This window comes from Microtus ochrogaster, linkage group LG4 (genome assembly GCF_000317375.1).
Source record: "Microtus ochrogaster isolate Prairie Vole_2 linkage group LG4, MicOch1.0, whole genome shotgun sequence".
Taxonomy (NCBI): domain Eukaryota; kingdom Metazoa; phylum Chordata; class Mammalia; order Rodentia; family Cricetidae; genus Microtus; species Microtus ochrogaster.
Genome location: NC_022030.1, coordinates 49,153,348 through 49,171,531, shown reverse-complemented (window position 1 = coordinate 49,171,531; position 18,184 = coordinate 49,153,348). Strand labels below are relative to the sequence as shown.

Sequence of the window (18,184 nt, the reverse complement as noted above, 5' to 3'; positions counted from 1 at the left end):
ACATGACTTTTCTGTAAGTCATGATTTGCTTACAAGACATTGTTTTAAAAACCCAATGAAAACCAAACAAAGACAAGAGTTTGTTGCTGAATCAAGTCAAATTCTAATCCACTATATTCATAATCTCTAGATTGCCCATGAATCAAAAAGAAAAAAAATCTGGCTGACTGTACAAAGCCTGCATAAAACCCAGCAAGGCAGAATTCTGCGCAGATGGGCGAGGACACTGCCCTGAATGATGGAGCTGTTGGCGGTTGGTGGTGGCTGGAGAGGATCTGGCCACTGGTAGGTCCCTGCTCCTGTGTGGATGGTCCCGCATGTGAGCACACATGGGCAGCACTACCTGGAGTAGTGGGAGATTTCACAGAGCCATTGTATCTGCCATGAATTCAGTGATGGCATCTGGGTTTTGGGGTTACCTTTGGACAAGTCAGAGATGCTATCTGATGTTTCTGGAGCCGCTTTTCCCTAAAGGGTTCACAGGCTACGCATAACTTAGTCCCCAGACAGACCTGGTAAACCAGGAAGTCTGAGAATTGCTTAGGTAGGGTTCCCTCAGACAACTCCTAGATCAGATAAGAGGTTTTGGTATGCAGGAACTGACTTGCTGAAAGTGCCTTTTGTATAACAACAAAGAGGCTCCAGCTAAGCTGCTAGGCCTTCAGTTCCCCAACAGCTGACCTCCCTGCCGCTAGCAAAGGCTGTAATACCTCCTGCAGGGCTGCTCTTTCTTCTACCAACACTGTCAAACCAGACGCACTCAACTATTTATTTAAAAATCATAAAAGGATATGAAAAGTTGAGAGGGGCATGTGGAGAGAGATCCTGGGGAAGTTGGGGGTGGGGGAGTACTAAATGGAAGATAGATACAATCCTATTTCATTATATGTATATATGAAATTCTCAAAAAGAAAACAAAACTTTTAATAGTGTGTGTATGTGTTACTCTATAGCTGTTTTAAAATCCCACTAAACAAAGCAAGCTTCCATGGGATGAGTTTCCCACAGGTGGACAGCTTCAAGCAGGCAACACATCTCTGCAAAGAGCCTCAAAGCATCAAGAGCCTGGAAGCAAGGAGATCATTCCTTTCATGTTGAAACCTGTTTAATCTCTGAGCAACGTGCAATGACACCTACATGTAAACATGATCTCCCTTGGAAATTTGGGGGTGGGAGGCAATATACGCTATTCAGAAAATCGCGCAACTGCCTTATTAAAAATCAAGACATTAAAACAGCTTACAGCCATTGATGAGAACGGTACTACGAAATAGCTTTTATTTTAGTAGAAGAAATAAAATATGATCAGAAACAAGAACACCGTATCTTAAATAAGGAAGAAAATGTATTAACTATAAAAGCAAAGTCTATCTACCACAGCCCAAGAACAAAGGACTCAAACAACCACGCAATCATGACCCCAAGTAAGGCCTTCCTCTTGAGCTCTCCCTTTTGGCACGTATATTACAGCAAGGAAAACCAAACTGTTTCAGGAGGTAAAACAGAGGATACTTGGATGTAAAAACAGTGTAGAAATAGAAGGTAAGGGTCACCTAGGATAACATGTAGAGGACTGGCTGGAAGACAGGAAGATGACCTGTGAAGACCTGGGGCCACTGAGTTCAATTTGGGGGTGCCTGAGCTTAAAGTAGCCTGGAACATTCAAATGGAGAGGCATTTAGATGAGTGGGGTGGAGAAGAAGCTAACTCAGACATACAAATGTAGGAGGGCATAATGGCTCAAGGAGTGACCCACCTCAAGACAAGACTCGTGCAATTGTTTTCTGAAACATATGGTCTGCTACTTGACTAAGAATATCATTTTCCTGAACAGGAAAAAAAAAAAAAACCTGATAGACTACATCCTATCATCTGAAAGCAAGGTAAGGGGTGTGTTAGGCCCGTGTGCACTTCCTTCTTCCAGTCCTTAAGTATATGCAGACTGAGAAGTTCAAATGAGAACCTTTTGTCCAGCAGCTGAACAAAGTATTGTTTGCCCGCCCATAATTGATGTGTGGACACTCTCCAGAGAGACATCCGCTGGCTACTGGCTAAGTGAACCTTACCAGGAAGGCAAAGGCAAGTGAAATTGCTTCCATCCTGCTTCTCATTTGCATCAACACAGCTCGCCTCATTCTGGCAGGGTTTCCTCTGGCAGGCATCAAATTCTTCACAGAATGTGCCAATGTACTGGTCCTCACAGGTGCAGGAAAACGTTGCCTAAGACACAAAAATAGAGCATGTAATACCTGAATACAATACTCTAAAACACATGCTTTGGATGACATTGGAGGTTCCAAGGTCCTGTGTCCTTTTATAAAAATATCAGTGCTAAGTGATTTTATCACCCAACTTTATGTCATAATCCAGGTAAATCGCGTTATGTGAAAAATAGTATGTGGCTGTTTGCAGTTTAATTTTTGGGCTTATTCATTTTTATAGCTTATTCATATTTATCCCAACCACTCTCAATCTTCTGAAAATAGAAATAGAAAGAACAACTTGTTTTAAACTGAAAATGAAGTTTCGCTGACCCATAGGAATGGCAGCTTTGCCATAGTATATAATCTTCAGTCATGAGAATTAGGTACCATGCCAACCATCAGAATCCTCAGCATGGATGATGCTCGCAACCCAATGCTACCAAATGGCCTACTTGGCCCATCTTTCCAGTGCACCAAGCAGACTCACTGAGTCACTTTATAAATTGATCTCAAACAGTCCCTGGGAGCAAGGGAACGTATAAAGAATCCGATTCAAGAAGAATTACATTTCATTGTTATAATCACATGACCTTAATACAGTACAATTCAAACATCAGACTCAAAGAAACGACTTTAACTTGAAGCTTTATTTTTGAAGTAGCTGAAAAGCCCAAACCAAACTGGACATCCCTAAGTCCCTATTTCTGAAAATGTCATGCTCTTTAGACAGGGCCCAGAGGACCAGAACTGGGTCGACTTGAAAGCCTCCTCCCTGAGGACCAGCTTTCACGGTACCAGAGATGCCACACAAGCTTGCCAAGAAGGGAGGCACCCAACAGTCCCAGTCCCAGTTGTGATGCCTATAACCCACGACAACCACCCACATGGCACAGCAGCCCTAAGGGGACACTAGAGGCATGTGTACATCCACACTGACCAACAGCTCTCTAATTCGTTAAGACTGTTCAACGAGAGTCAATCATGTTTGGTACTAGAAACCTCACCAGCCACCTAAGGAAGTCACAGATCTTGCAGGAGAACCTACAATCCCCATGTTACTAAACCAGCATAATCCCTAACTATATCCTAAATATTTATCATTATAGCCTCAGGTAAGTATATTTCTCACGCCTCACCAAGGACACTTCTCTTTGCAACAGACAGAAACCATTACAGAAAACTGCAACCATTAATGTGTGGAGTTGCAGCACCCAATAACTACAAATATATCTACAATACGACTCTTGAATGGAAGGCTCAGGGATCATTACAGAAAAAAGAATGGGAAGATTATGAGAGCCAGAAGAAGAACAGGAAATTTGCTGTGAGATTGTGTCTCCGAGAAATGTCAGAGAAGCTACACCCATGAATTGCCATCAACATGACTTCCTAAAGATGATCTGGATAAGGATGACACCAATGAACATACTAATGTAAAAGGAGGAATGCTCATCAGGCCTCAACCCGAGACAATTGAGGAATGCTGGGAGTGTGAGCAATCTCCCTTCCAGAGAAGAGCGTACAACTGTGGCTCCCCAATAGCTAATGATTGGCCCTGAAAACATGCATACAAGAAACTTTATACAGAAGTTGTGTTTTTATAAATAGGGGAGAGAAAGAGAGAGAGAAAGAAAGTGTGTGTGTGTGTGTGTGTGTGTGTGTGTGTGTGTGTGTGTGTGTAACGACAATTAAAGAAAAGAAAGCCATAAAGGGGTGGGGATACAAAAGGGTTTAGGAGGGCTTAGGGATGGAGAGGGAAGGGAAATGGAGACTGCACCTCCCTGCAGGGCTGACTCCAACATGCAAAACAGTATAAATCATGATAAAGTCAGGGGAGGCAAGAGAAGACGACTAGTGAACACCGAGGCAGAAAGCATGGAAGAGGCAGAGTTAATGGATGTCGCCAGTGAAACTGTTGTTCTTTTGGACACAGCAGGACTGTTGCACACACAAGCTCACAGCAGTTGTGACTGTGTGCACAAGACGGGCACAAATCAAGTCAGCCAAAATCTCTGCCTGGATGGAGGAGACGCCCATGAAGTCCCACCCCTAACTGAGGAGCTGTTGGCAGCTGATGACTGCTCGGGGGAGGAAGAGGTTTCTTCAAGGGTAAGACCCTGGAAAAGCTCCAGGAGGGGCTCCTACACCTGTGTGCACACAGACAGCATTAAGTAGGCTGCATGCTTTTAAAAAACAGAGAGCGGATTAAGTTGGGAGAGAAAAAGAGTAGGGAAAAACTGGAGGAGAGAAGGGTTGATTGATAAAAATGTAATATATGCCATGTATGAAATTATCAAATAATGAAAAATTAAGTTTGCCTTTATAATATGGAGATTTGCTGGCACTAAAGTCCTCAGGTCTGTAAGGATGGTAGTGCCTGTAAAAAAGTCGAAAAAAAAATTACCAAGAGTAATGAGTTTAAGATATGTATGACTACTGTCTTCTAGAGTGGCAACGTAGAAGACTACATAGCCCTCAAAACTTACCCAGAGTTCAATTCATCTGTATTTGCCTTCCTATTACATCATGTTCTGCCTTTATTACAGTCAATGAATAAAGCTACTTAGTTAAAATACTTTTTTAAAATAATCTGGAAAAAAAAGCACATTTCTTAGCTCTCTCCTCAAGTCCTGAACCTGAATAGGTACTCTTGGAGGGGGGCAAAGAGATAAGGATAGGCAGAGTGTTAGTGAGCTGCAGGTGCACAGGTGTGCAAGTGAGTGTGCAAGGGTACGCATGTACATGTGGAGGCCACACCTTGGGGAGAGGATCTGTGGAGGTCCTACCTTGGGGGTAGCTTCTCAGGCCCCGTCCACTACTTCAAAACACAGGATCTTTCATTGGTCTGGAACTGACCAAAAAGGTGAGGCTGACTTTCCGACAAGCCCCGGGGTTCTGCCTGTCTCCACTTTCCCAGCACTGGGATCACAGACCGCCATGCCTTTGGGTTCTGGGGATCAGATTCAGGTCTTCCTACTGGCATTCGCTCTAGTGACTGGGCCATCCCACAGCCCTGTGGTAGGCATTCTATCATCACTGTTCCAAAGCCCTGCCTACAATCGCTGCACCCCACTCTCTCTTCCTACCCTTTACCCCAGATACCTGCCCTAACTGTTGTTTTGTGATCTTGTAAAAACTGGCCTTAAATTCATAACTCTCCTGCCTCAGCCCAATGAGTACTGTTATTACTGGTATACCACTGTACTGACTGGTTTTCTGTGTCAACTTGACACATGCCAGAGTCATCAGAGGGAAGAGCCGCTGCTGAAGAAATGGCTTAATGAGATCCAGCTGTAAGGCATTTCCTCATTTAGTGATTAATGGGGGCAGGCCCAGCTCATGGTGGGTGGTGCCATCCCTGGGCAGGTGGTCCTGAGTTCTACAAGAAGGTGCACTGAGCAAGCCAAGAAGCAGCTCCCCTCCATGGCCTCTGCATCAGCTCCTGCCTCCAGGATCCTGTCCTATTTGAGTTCCTGTCCTGACTTCCTTCACTGATGAATAGCAATGCTGAAGTTTAAGCCAAATAAACCCCATCCTTCCCAACTTGCTATTTAGTCATGGTTTTCCATCACAGCAATAGAAACCACTAATCTTAGAGAAGTTCAGGACCTCCATCCCATACCCTAACAGCACAACCCATACCTTCCTTCCCCCCAAAAGAAGACAGAGTTGTCCATACTTCTCTTTAATATACTTCGTCTCTCAGTCCAGCTTAACTATTGTCGTACATTTCTTGAAAATCCTTCTAGACATTTAGATTTCTTAGTAGGTGGCATCAGAGCTTCCTCGTTCCATCCTCCTGATGCCCATTGTTTTCCCTAGTGATCATTCCTGACATAAAATGCCAGGATTTTGTCACCAGTCATCACACTGGCCTTTCAACATGAGCCAGTTTTTGCTTGAGTCTCAAGGCTATCTGAACAACACAAGACAGAACAAAAATGGTATCAATTACAAGTAATGATGTCACCCTTCTCTGGGACTCAGTCACATCAACAGCTGGGTTATTTTGGTCACAATGATGTTTTTAGAATTTATCCCATTGTTGGGATGCAGTAATGACTGTTGAATTGTATCAGTGTCATTTTAGGTTCTATATAGATTATTATTGCTTTCATTTGTGTCCTGTTAGTTTTCTTAGTATTGACTCATCTTTATGTTCCTGGAACACCCACTGAAGTCATTAAGCAAAATGGCTTTCATTTGCCATTGGTTCCATTCATAGTTACACTTCTAGAGTCTTCTATTTCTGCCCTCCTGCCTGCATCAGACTTGCCTTCTAAGAAAGCCTATCCCTTGCGCAGGAGATCATGTTTTACACCATAGAAGGGTGCCCTTCCCAACAAGTGGCTGAACTGAAGAGCAGCAGTAGGTCCTCAGCTTCAGCAGACCAAGCAAGAGGCCAGACCAAAAAAAAAAAAAAAACAACCTTGAATATGATCAAAGTGCCAGGGTTTATGCGGTTTCTTTTCGCTACGGGAACAGGATGAGTTCCTGTTTTGATCTTCCCAATCTACTCTCCTTCAGTTCAAGGACATGGTCTTTATTAGACACAAAACAGCAGGCTTATCCAGTGTTCCATGATGCTGGCTTTCCTCTCGGTTGTGTTTGCAGAGATACCGTGGCTAGCTGAAGCTACATGAGGACCGTTAGCAAAGAGATTTTTAAATAGGAAACTTTTCTTTGCTCAAATGCAAAAGAGAGTAGGCATTCAATATTTGCAAGAGTTGTGTCTGGAGCTCTGTGTACAGAGGGAAATTTGTGACCACCTTTGGAATCTATAATAGATACTATGTACACCCCCAAAACAGACAGGCCTATGGTAGTATAGATTGCCAAAGGCCATTGGTAAAGGCAACTGTCACCTAGAATTTGCTTGGTTTGTATCAGACATTCTATGCTACAGATAAATCACCTTGGTTAACTGAGAGATGCGATTTGCACTCAACTTACCCAGCGAGTACCATGTGAAACATCTTGATGGTAAACATAAATTATTAAGACACCCAAATCAAATACTATCGGGTTGGCTTTTATTGGAATTTAAAGCTAAAACAGAGGCGTAGGCTTTAGTTTGCTTCGCTTTAAGCAGAGCCCTGAAAGAAGTGACAAGAGACTGCTAATGTCACTGCTTTTTTGACAAAGCAAAACACTGAATGGATTTTAATTTTGGTTGATGAGTAAGGAAGGAAATTAACAGATGTTTAAATATCCATGAATATGAAACATTTTTGGTTAAATCTTCGCATCTTTTGCAGCACACACCAGTAAAGTTCAAGTTTGTGCAAGAACAATGAACTTCCCTGTAATATTAAAAGGTTCAGTTTGGGGGGAGCAGGAACTCAGGGACCCACACCCTCAGTACTGAACTGCTCATTCGTGACAGATTTTTATGGAAGGGGGGGTGGATGTTGTTTTTAGTTGTGCTCTTACTCCATCAGGTTCCAATTGAATGGCCACACACATGGCACTGCTTAAACCAAATGGGTTACAAAGCCAAACCAAAAGTCACAAATCTGAAAAAGGGACTAGCAGGAAAAGGGGTTGAGAGTGATGAGAGGGGCACAATGGGGAGGGGTAGTCAGAGCACATTACGTACGTGTGTAAAATTACCAAAGAACAAACTCAGTTGGTAAAAGAGAACTCTATAGTTCCAAGACTGTTGACTTGTAAGAAATAGCGAATATTCATGCTAGGAGAAGTTATGTTGGTATAGTTTTATGGAAAACTATTGTTTAATCATTGAAGACTCCTTGAGAAAGTTCATGTGCTACCCATAATTTCTCCAATCTGGGTTCGATTAATGCTGCCAGCCTAAGAGACAAAGCAGATGTCTTTGAAGTTAATAGCTCGGCTAAATTGCTGAAAAATGCTCCCCTGTCAAAATATTGTTCGTGTATAGGTAAATGTAATTTTGAAGTAATATGAAGGGTGTCATTCAGAGATTAATTCTCAAACTGAGGATAGAATATCAATTTTCCTCCACAGCTTGAAGTCAAATATTCCATTTGTATATAAATGAATTTCTCTCAGAGGCTTACACGGAAGAGTTCCAGGTTAAAGGAATGTTCAATAATACATGGATTCACGTACCCACCCATTCAACAGCTCATTGAGCACCAACTTCATTCCAAGAACTGTTTGAGGGTTGTAAAGAACAGGATTTTGAGAAAGATATGCTGGCATAGCAACAACTGGAGACAGACAGTGACTCCATGAAGCTGAGCAGAGTGTACAGAGAAAGATCGTCAGAGGAAAGACACCCAGGTAAAGTCAACTGGCAGTAAAAAGACCTCCAGGAGAACTTGCGTAGGGTATTGGGCTGCAGAGGTGGCTCAGTGGTTAAGAACACTGGCTATTCTTCCAGCAACCACATGGTGGCTCACACCCATCTGTAATGAGATCTGGCGATCTCTTCTGACCTGCAGGCCTACATGCAAACAGAACACTGTATACATAATAAATTAATTAATTAATTAATTAATTAAAATATGTTTTAAAAAGAACATTTAAGAAAGATTCAGAAGCCAAAGTGGACAGATTAGAGCAGTTGCAGAGAGTAGTTAGCCACGGAAAAATACACATAATCAGATATGAAATCATACAGAATGGTGATTCTCTAGCAACCAATAGGATATGTTTATCAATATCTGGACAGATACCTGGGGACCTGCTATTAGCATCTAATGAATGGAGTTTGGAGATGCTGCTAAGCACTGTACAGTGCACCTTAAGAAATGTTCCAATCACAAATGTTGATTTGTGTCAATATTGGGAATCACTGATACAGACAACTTGATAAGCTCTGCCCTCTGGCATGGTGTAAAACTTGGGAAGGATGTGCCAAATGAGATCCAAGGAGATATTGGCACAAATGTTCCTTGGTACTGTGTTACCTTGTCTCTTTACTATAACTTTCTGTATCTACATAATAACCAACCCGAAACAAATGGTCCTACGGCCTCGTTAGAACAGAATCTGAAGAGCCACTTAGGAACATTTTGTTCACTTCTTCAATTTTCATATAACGAGGTCAGTCTTAGGCGGTTTTCCAAACATGTGCAGTATCTTTATTCCACACTATAAAATGACTCTTTCTTTCTAGATCATTTAAAAAGAGAGGCTGCCTAGCACTTATTCGCTAATCACACTTATTCAGCAAACATGCTTTGCGCCCACCATGTGTCGTGATCCTGTGTGTTCTAGAGAAATGGTGAAGGGCAGAATGAAATCACGGCTGCTTGCACAGCCTATATTACAATGTAAGAAGTGGACACATTGCTGGGAAGGTGAGAGCTTAGAGTGACAACAGATACACCCTGCCACACAGTGCTAGGGAGTATAGGTCAATATGAGAGGACCGGGAATGTAGTGGAGTAGGGATCGCCTTTGATGGCGTTCAATGACTAATAGAAAGGACAAATGTCTTAAACAATTAGACAGGTATAGAATTTAGCTGAGCATGGTGGTTCATACTCATGATTTTAGTAGACAAAGGCAGGAGGATTAGCACAAGTTTGAGGCTAGCCTGGGCCACAGTGTGAAACCCCATCTCACAGAAATAAAAAGCCAGGTGGCACATGCCTGTAAACCCAGCACTTGGGAGGTGCAAGAGGATCAGGAGTTCAAAGTCGTCCTTGAGTACATAACAGAAACAGAAACTCTGTCTCCAAATAAGGAAGAAAGAATGAAAGAAAAGGAAGGAAGGGAGGGAAGAAGTGAGGGAGGGATGGAAGAAGGGACGAAGGGAAGGAAGGAAGGTCCTTCCTCAATACGATCAGGGTTTTTCATTACTCTTAAATCAAGTTGGCCAGCAGAGCCCATCCCTGGCTGTATTTTCTTGTTCCTCTGGAAAACTGTTCTCACTGAGCTCCTACTTCATTTACACCATCAATTAAGTATTAGAAGTACCCATAAGAAACATCCCTACAGGTGAATTTGCCCATGAGGATGCCGTCAAGAACAGCAGGCACCTTACACCATGTGAAGCACCATGAGCAAGTCATATCCAAGGAAGCTCACTCGTGTTCCAGGAAAACTCACTCATGCTGTGAGTCCAATAATGACATGCAGACAATGTGAGCACCCAGCTTTCCCTTCTGAGCTAGCTACGCTAAATCATTTGAACTACACAGGGCTCTGCAGCCTACATGACTACTTCCTCCTCCTAACTCAGCTCTTGCCACCTGACTTATGGAGGCCTCTATTCTGGCCTAGGTTGGTATTTTTTTCTTTCCAGTGTTATAAAACACTGATGACATTGTATAATATAGAGCTTAATAGATGAGTGAATTTGCACTCCCCAACACGACACACAAGGCCTATTTTGAATGTCTCATCCTTTGTCTTTTTTACATCTTCAGAAAATCTCACAGAAAGAAGTGGACAGACAGGCCAGCCCCAAAATAACTGTATTTTGCACTTTCAAAATCAGAACTTGGGACTAAAGAGATGGCTCAGTAGCAAAGAGCACTAACTGCTCCTCCAGAGGACCTGGGTTCAATTTCTAGCACCACGTGGTGGCTCACAATGGTTGCTAACTCCAGTTCCAGGGGATTCAGTGGCCTCCTCTAGCATCCTTAGGCATCAGATACATGATGGCAAACACATGGCACATGATGGCAAACACATAGCATAAAAATAAATATTTAAAAATAAAAATATGAAAAGAACAAATTCCATGTTACCTTCTCCGTAAGAAAGGTACACAGAAGACACTTTTGACACAGAAACACCCGCTGCTAGAGATGGGTCCCTGTGAGCTAGGACATGGGTTGGTGGAAGCACATTCTTGGTGGCTATTTCTTGCCACTAGTCTCTCTTCTCTCTCTCCTCCCTGTCCTGTTTCTCCTGTTCCTGTCAGGCGAGAAGCTTTCTCCCCTCGTGCCCTTCCCTTGGGATGCTTCTGCTTTGCCAAAGGCCCAAGTGTGAAGGAACTGCACAGCCATGGGCTCTGAAACCATGAGTCAAAACAAATTCTCCCCCCTTTAAAAGTTCTTCTCTGTATTTGTCATGGAAATAAGGAGTCTGACTTATATGGAGAACCTTATTTATCCTTTGCCAAAGGAGAGGAACTTAAAGCTAAGATGGCGGTTATACTGAATGTTGGAGTTTCATTAAATTAAAATAAATAAAGCAGATACTGCAGGAGGATTCTATATAAGATCAGGACCCCCTCTCTCTGTTTCTTTCTCTCCCCCGTGTGTGTGTGTGTGTGTGTGTGTGTGTGTGTGTGTGTAAAATCTCAGACATATCCACTGGTTTGTATGGACCATTGGTCCATACAAAGGGCCTAACTGCAACAAGGATTTGAAAGAGCATCCTGCATCCTGAACCAAGGAGTGCCTAACAGGTTCCAGTGCCTGAGAAAAATGCAGCAAAGATGCTTCAACCCATTCTGCTCCAAAGAACTCTCCCATCCAACACTGATTTACAGGAGAGACCAGCTGGCTTCCAAAGGACATCTGGGTTATTCACAGTTCAGCATATGAATGTTGGCAAGGTCAAAACCTGTCTACTGGGTTGATGATTGGTGGAGCCGAGCAATGCAGACATAGCACTGTACCAGACTGTTCGTTGCTTTCATATACGCTGAAATTTTCCATAATGAAATGTGCTGTTCTTCTTTTGAGAGCCTGGCTATGGACCAAGAAAGAAAATATTCACTTCAGCACTGTATCCAGCTCGCCCCTGAGGAACCAGCTGTTGCTAGTATTGGGAGACAGTGGTGGGGAGCATCCTGGACAAGTCTCACTCCAGAGATTTATTTCACGTCCTTGTGTGTAGGCAAAGCTGGGCTCGCCCCAAGGGACTGACATATTTTCCCCTTTGTAGACATGGATCAAGAAACAGAGCACATTTCCATCCAAGCAGCCCAGCATGCCTGAAGAGAGGGGTAAGCCAAAGGAAGGTGGAGGCAAGCGTGGCCACCCCTCCACTTCCTGAGCAGCCAGAGGTCATGAGTGGGGCACACCCAGCCTGAGCCTCAGCTGGAAGAGAGGAGTTCCAATCTGCAATGGCTGAGAGAGAGTAAGCTTTCTGAAGACTTCAGTATGCTAACTGCAGCACTGAGGAGTATTGTCTGGAATTTTCTTGCTCCTAGCATTTGGAGGAGTTCCAGGAACCACTGTCTATAAAGAGGATTCCAGGAACGAGGGCTTTTAGCATATCTATTTGCAGAGATGTTGGGGTCATAAGCTTTAGGTTAGAAGTGGGAGAGACACGACTAGCTTCTGTCACTCATAAAACCACACAGCAGGAGCCGGATTCCAACCTGAACCACAGAGATGCCCCAAGGAACTGAATCTATGGCAACCAAGACTTCAGAATATCTTGTCGTATTATCTTCATCTAAGAATCCATTAGCCCACCCCTTCAGCTGTGCAAACCAGACTAGTTGGGCGCTGGACCTGAAATTACAGAGTTGATAAGCACTAACACCAGGGTAGAAACTTCTAACCATTGTGCTGAAGAGATGGCTCAGCAGTAAAGAATGCTTGCAACGTGAGAATTTGACTTCACACCCATGAAATACTAAGCCCAGCTCTGAGCAGGGCAGAGATTAAAAACCCAGCAGGTCTTGCTGGCTTCCAACATGGCCAGGAAAATTCAAGATCCAGGTTAAAGAAGAGACCCAGACTCAAAAGAATAGGCGGAGGGTGATAAGGAGAACACTTGACGTTCTCCTTTGCCCCCCCCCACACACACAGACACATAGACAGATACACACACAAAGACAAATACATATGCACACACACACAAAGATACATACAGACACATAGATGCACAGACACACACACACACCACCACCACCACCAAATAAATTAAAAAAAAATAAGCCACGTGGTGGTGGTGCACACCTTTAATCCAGCACTTGGAAGGCAGAAGCAGGTGGATCTTTGTGACCAGTCTGGTCTACAAGAGCTAGTTCCAGGACAGGCTCCAAAGCTACAGAGAAACCCTGTCTTGAAGAACCTAAATAAATAAATAAAAATCTTTTTTAAAAATAGCCTAACATAGCTTTCTTTGACTAAGTATAAATGAATTATAGCTACAAAATATTGGAAGGATAGTCTAGCATGCCTAGACTAGACTGAATTTAGCCCTTTTCAAAATCCTGTCTTCATGCTTCAAGAGGCAAAAAGGATTATTTGGACACAAAATTTAAGAGATTTCTACTTACAATGTCAAAATGCCTATAAATGTCTTTTCCTTAGCTGAGGCCACACAAGAGCAGCTGGAACCTGGCCACGGAGACAAATTGATGCCTCTTTGGGGAAGCGCGGTACTCAAAGGAGACCTCACTAAGCACGGCCTGTTTGCGGTCCCTGTCTCCCGGCCAGGTCGTCCTGCTCTGTGATTCATTACATGTATAATTTCAAAAACATGCTCCTATGGCTCCCAGTCCATACATTTACTCTAAGAGCGGTCTTAGACACCATTGCACTATTTGAGACAATTAACTGCAAATATAGCAGCCTATCCTCTTGAAAATCAAACATTAAGCAGAGCTATACGTGCCATCTAAACACTGAGTTCCAGCCATGACATCCACGAATTCACAGTTTATTCCTTTGGCTTAAACATGAAATTTCAAATAGTCAACAAGGGACCAGATAAATGGCTCAGAGGTTAAGAGAACTGGCTGCTTTTGCAGAGGACCCAGGTGTAATTCCTTGCACCTACATGTTGGCTTGCAGGGTCTATAACTCCAGTTCCAGGGAATCTGATGCCCCCTCCTGGCCTTTGGGAATATCAGCTCTGATGCATACATAACATATACATGCAGGCCAAACATTTATATACATAAAATAAATCTTTTAAAAAATAATAGAAAACAGTACATTTCTATAAAGAGCCCTATGCATTCCTTTGAAAGGACAATAGAGTTAACTTTATCCCTCGAGGGAGGAGAAAGAAAATGACTTTCAGGAAATTTTGTAAAAAGTTTCCCTAAGACTCGGAGCGTGCCTTTGCAGAATGGGATTGCTTGGGACCATTTTCTAACCACATCCTGGCACCTAGGGTCTTCTCGGCAGTCCTGAGGTGTCTGGGGTGAGGCATGAGATTTGCATGTCTTCAGCCTTAATCAACATGTGTACATGTCCACTGCTACATTCTAATCCAAACAAAAGTGAAGCTTGACTTGACATCACTGAAAAGCCATCTTTTATTGAATTTCCTTCCCCTCAAAAAAAAAAAACAAAAAACCCTTGATTCCATAAGTCAAGGCATGCCATACTATTTTCTCATTTAAAAATTCTATTTAAAGTAAAAAAAAAATTCTATTTAAGCCTTTCTTTGTTATAGTAAAAGAAAATTGTAAGGGGGGAAAGCTTTAGGAAAATAGAAATGGTACAGGTAAGCTATTAATGAGAAAGAGCTATGGGAGAAGACAGAGCCTCTCAGCATCTTTCTGGGGTCACTGTCCATGGAAGCAAAGATGATAAGCCTATTGGGACACCCTCTAAGGGTGGAAATCCGACAGGATCAGGACAAGTGCCAAATTCTCATGCCGTGGAGAAGACCCCACCATGGGTCACAGATCATGTGAGTACCACCTCCACTAATCCTCCCAGTAACCACACAGAATTGGTATTTATTATTTTGCCAACTGGAAGAAGATCATGCCCTGAAGCTAGTCACAGGCAGGTGGGTGCAGATTCAAACCCATTGTAAAGACATTCTTAGAAGTGACAGTACACAGAGGTGTACTGATGACTAAGTACAAACAGGGCATCATCAGGTAGCGTTCTGGAGAGGTGATGAGAGAAACATTGGTGCACAGAATCTGAAGGGAGTGACCCCCAAAAGTCTACTACACTCTTGAATCCAGTGGCCCTGGAGTTGAGTCCCGTTGAGGGTCACTGTGCAGGGGACTTTATGTTCCTGCAGTATGCCAACAGCTACCTCATGGGTTTCTTCCCTGATCTTCCTATACTTGTCTGTAAGGGTCACAATGATACAGTACTACAGTCTGAGTGGATTGACCATCATAAACATTTCTTACAGATCTATGGTTCAAGGTGTAAGCAGGACTGGTTTCTCCTGAGACTTGACTGCTTGACTTGTAGATACCACACTTTCTCAGAATGCCTTCACGTGGCCTTTCCTCAATGTGTCTATGTCCTCTCCAAGGGATGCCAAGCATGTTTGATAAAGTCCTGCACACCAGGCAGGAGCTGTATCAGCACTTGGCCTGGGGAAAGAATATCACTTAATTCTTGGTGGAGAAGAAACTCCCAGGCACCTGTCTACCAAACTCTCTGATGGTACTGGATTGGTCCTATGGACAATTCTGACTGTCAACCCTTGTCACTTTGTGGATTGAATCACTGAATTCCTAGAACCTTTGCCACCAATTAAAACTCAAGGCACTAAACATCCTAAAATCCAGAGTGTGGCGAAAACAATCCTGTGGAGAAAAAGAATGAGTCTGGAGGAATTACCATAGCAGATTTCAAGCTATTGCAGAGATATAGTAACAAAAAGAACAGTATGATACTGGCACCAAAAATAGACATGTAAACTAACAGAACAGAATAAAGTATCCAAACAATATCAGCCATTTGACATTTGACAAAGGTGCCAAAAACATGCTGGAGAAAATATAGCATCTTCAACAAAATGGTACTGGAAACATTGAATGTCCTCACATAGAGTAATAAAGTTAGACCCCTATCCATCAACCTAAACAGAAATCATCTTCAAGAGGTGGGAGGTCCTTGGACTCCCCACAGGGCAGGGAACCCTGACTGCTCTTAGGGCTGATGAGAGAGGGGGAGTTGACTGGGGGAGGGGGAGGGAAATGGGAGGCGGTGGCAGGGAGGAGACAGAAATCTTTAATAAATAAATAAATAATAATTTAAAAAAAGAAATCATCTTCAAGCAGATCGAAGACCTGAATGTGAAATCTGAAACACTAAAATGTCTAGGAGAAAATAGGAACAGTCTCCAAAAAAAAAAGTAGGTGTAGAAACTTTTTGAACAAGACTTTATTTGCCCAGAAATTAAGGCCACTTACTGAAAAATAGGACTTCATAAAAATTAAAGTTCATAAATATAAAATATAACCAACTGAGTAAAAAGGAAGTTTACAGAATATGAAAGAATATTTGACAGTTATACACCTGACACAGGATTAATATCCAAGACACATAAAGAACACAAAAAATGTCAAGAAAAAAAAGTGACCCAGTTAAAAATTGGACCATCAACCAAATGGACAGTTCTCAACAGAATAAATAAAAATAACTAAGAAATTCCTCAAAAAGCGTTCATCATCTTTAGCTATTATGGGAATGAATGCAAATTAAAACAACTTTGACTAAGATTAAGGAAATCAGGGACAATAAATTCTTGCAAGGATGTGAGGATTGGAAACCCTCATTCACTTTTGATTGAACTAAAAATTAATATAGCCACTCTGAAAACAAGTGTGGATAGTTTACACAAATTTAATATAAAATCTACTGTATGACCCAGATAAATCACTCCTTGGCATATGCCTAAAGGATGGTATTCTACCCCATAGATACAGATGGGATCAGCCATGCTAACTACCGCTCTGTTTACAATAGCCAGGAAATAGAAACAACTTAAATGTCCTTCAATTGATAAATGGATAGTGAAAATGTGGCACATATACACCATGGAATACTATTCTGCTGTAAAGGAAATGACATCATGAAATTTGTGAGTAAATAGATGGAACTAGAATAGATTATATGGACTGAGTTAATCCAGACCCAGAAAGACAAACACTGTGTGTTCTCTCTCATGTGAGGTTCTTAATGCCAAATCTTCAGATGTGAGTATATAACCTGGAGGTCCACAGAAACTAGGAAAGTAAAAAATGATCATGGGGTTGGAAAAGGGATTCCAGAGAGGAAAATAGCAGGATACAGGAGCTATGAAGGAGGAACACTGGGAGATTTTAATTGAGAAGTGGGGGAAAAGGATAATACAGAAAGAGAAGGCAAGTGGAGTGATAAATAAGACTAGGATTGCTTTAAAAGATCATTTGAATCATGTTGTTTTATATTTACCTAAAATTACATATAATACACATAATTACATGTATATATAATTATATATACATATATTATATATAATTTAAATGAGGTTATGACAGTTTAGACAATAATGCTTTCCCCTGCAAAAGTATAGACTGTCTAACAAAAACCCCTGTAACCAGGTATGAGAAACATCCATTTGAGTGGTCCAAGAGACTCAAGACAATATAGGCTATTACTAGTTCCCTTAGTTGCCTTTCAGAGATTAAAGGTGAGTCCCTGTTGTTGCTCAAGATGCCACACCCTATGAGGGAATTTGGAAGATTGGAGCTGACCTGAAAGTTTTCTCTAACCTGAAGGTTAGCTTTTACAATACTGGAAGGCACTATGCAACCTGACAAGGAAGGAAACAATGAACAGTTCTACCTACCTGTGATGTCTACACGTCACATTGGTGGCCAGAATGGTGAGATGTTCTCAAGGGTGCAATGGTGGCACTTATGTATGGGCAGTAACCAATAGCTGTCTAATTAGACTTATGGCCCACTCAACAGGAGGGGAGTCAAGCCTGGTGTTGTAAGCCCTTGTAGAAACACTAGTGCCATTTTCCAAAATCAGTATAACTCCTAACACATTTTAAATATTTATCTTTTAAATATTATACCCATAGATAAGTGTAGTTCTCACCTCTCCTCAAAGAAACTTCCCTTTGCAACAGAAAAAGACCATTACAGAAAGTTATAATACAGATCATGTGTTGCCCAGAACCTATTTATACATCTACAACACAACCTCTATAGGTAAGGTTCACTGGACATCTCAGAAGAAAGGCTACAAAGCTTGCAAGAGCCGGAGGACCAAGAAGTCTCTTGTAAGATTGCATCTTCTACTGATGGCAGGAAAGCTACACTCATGGTAAGATTGCATCTTCTACTGATGGCAGGAAAGCTACACTCATGGTAAGAT

General features: G+C 42.2%; 1 protein-coding gene across 1 annotated transcript in view; it reads right to left on the bottom strand.

Moving 5' to 3' along the window:
* Positions 1 to 18,184, bottom strand: part of Dner (delta/notch like EGF repeat containing) — a 303,919-nt gene that overhangs the window by 103,490 nt on the left and 182,245 nt on the right. Inside the window, exon 6 of the mRNA XM_005361514.3 lies at positions 2,067 to 2,220. Coding sequence (XP_005361571.1) covers positions 2,067 to 2,220 — 154 coding nt within the window. The remainder of the gene's footprint in view (positions 1 to 2,066; positions 2,221 to 18,184) is intronic.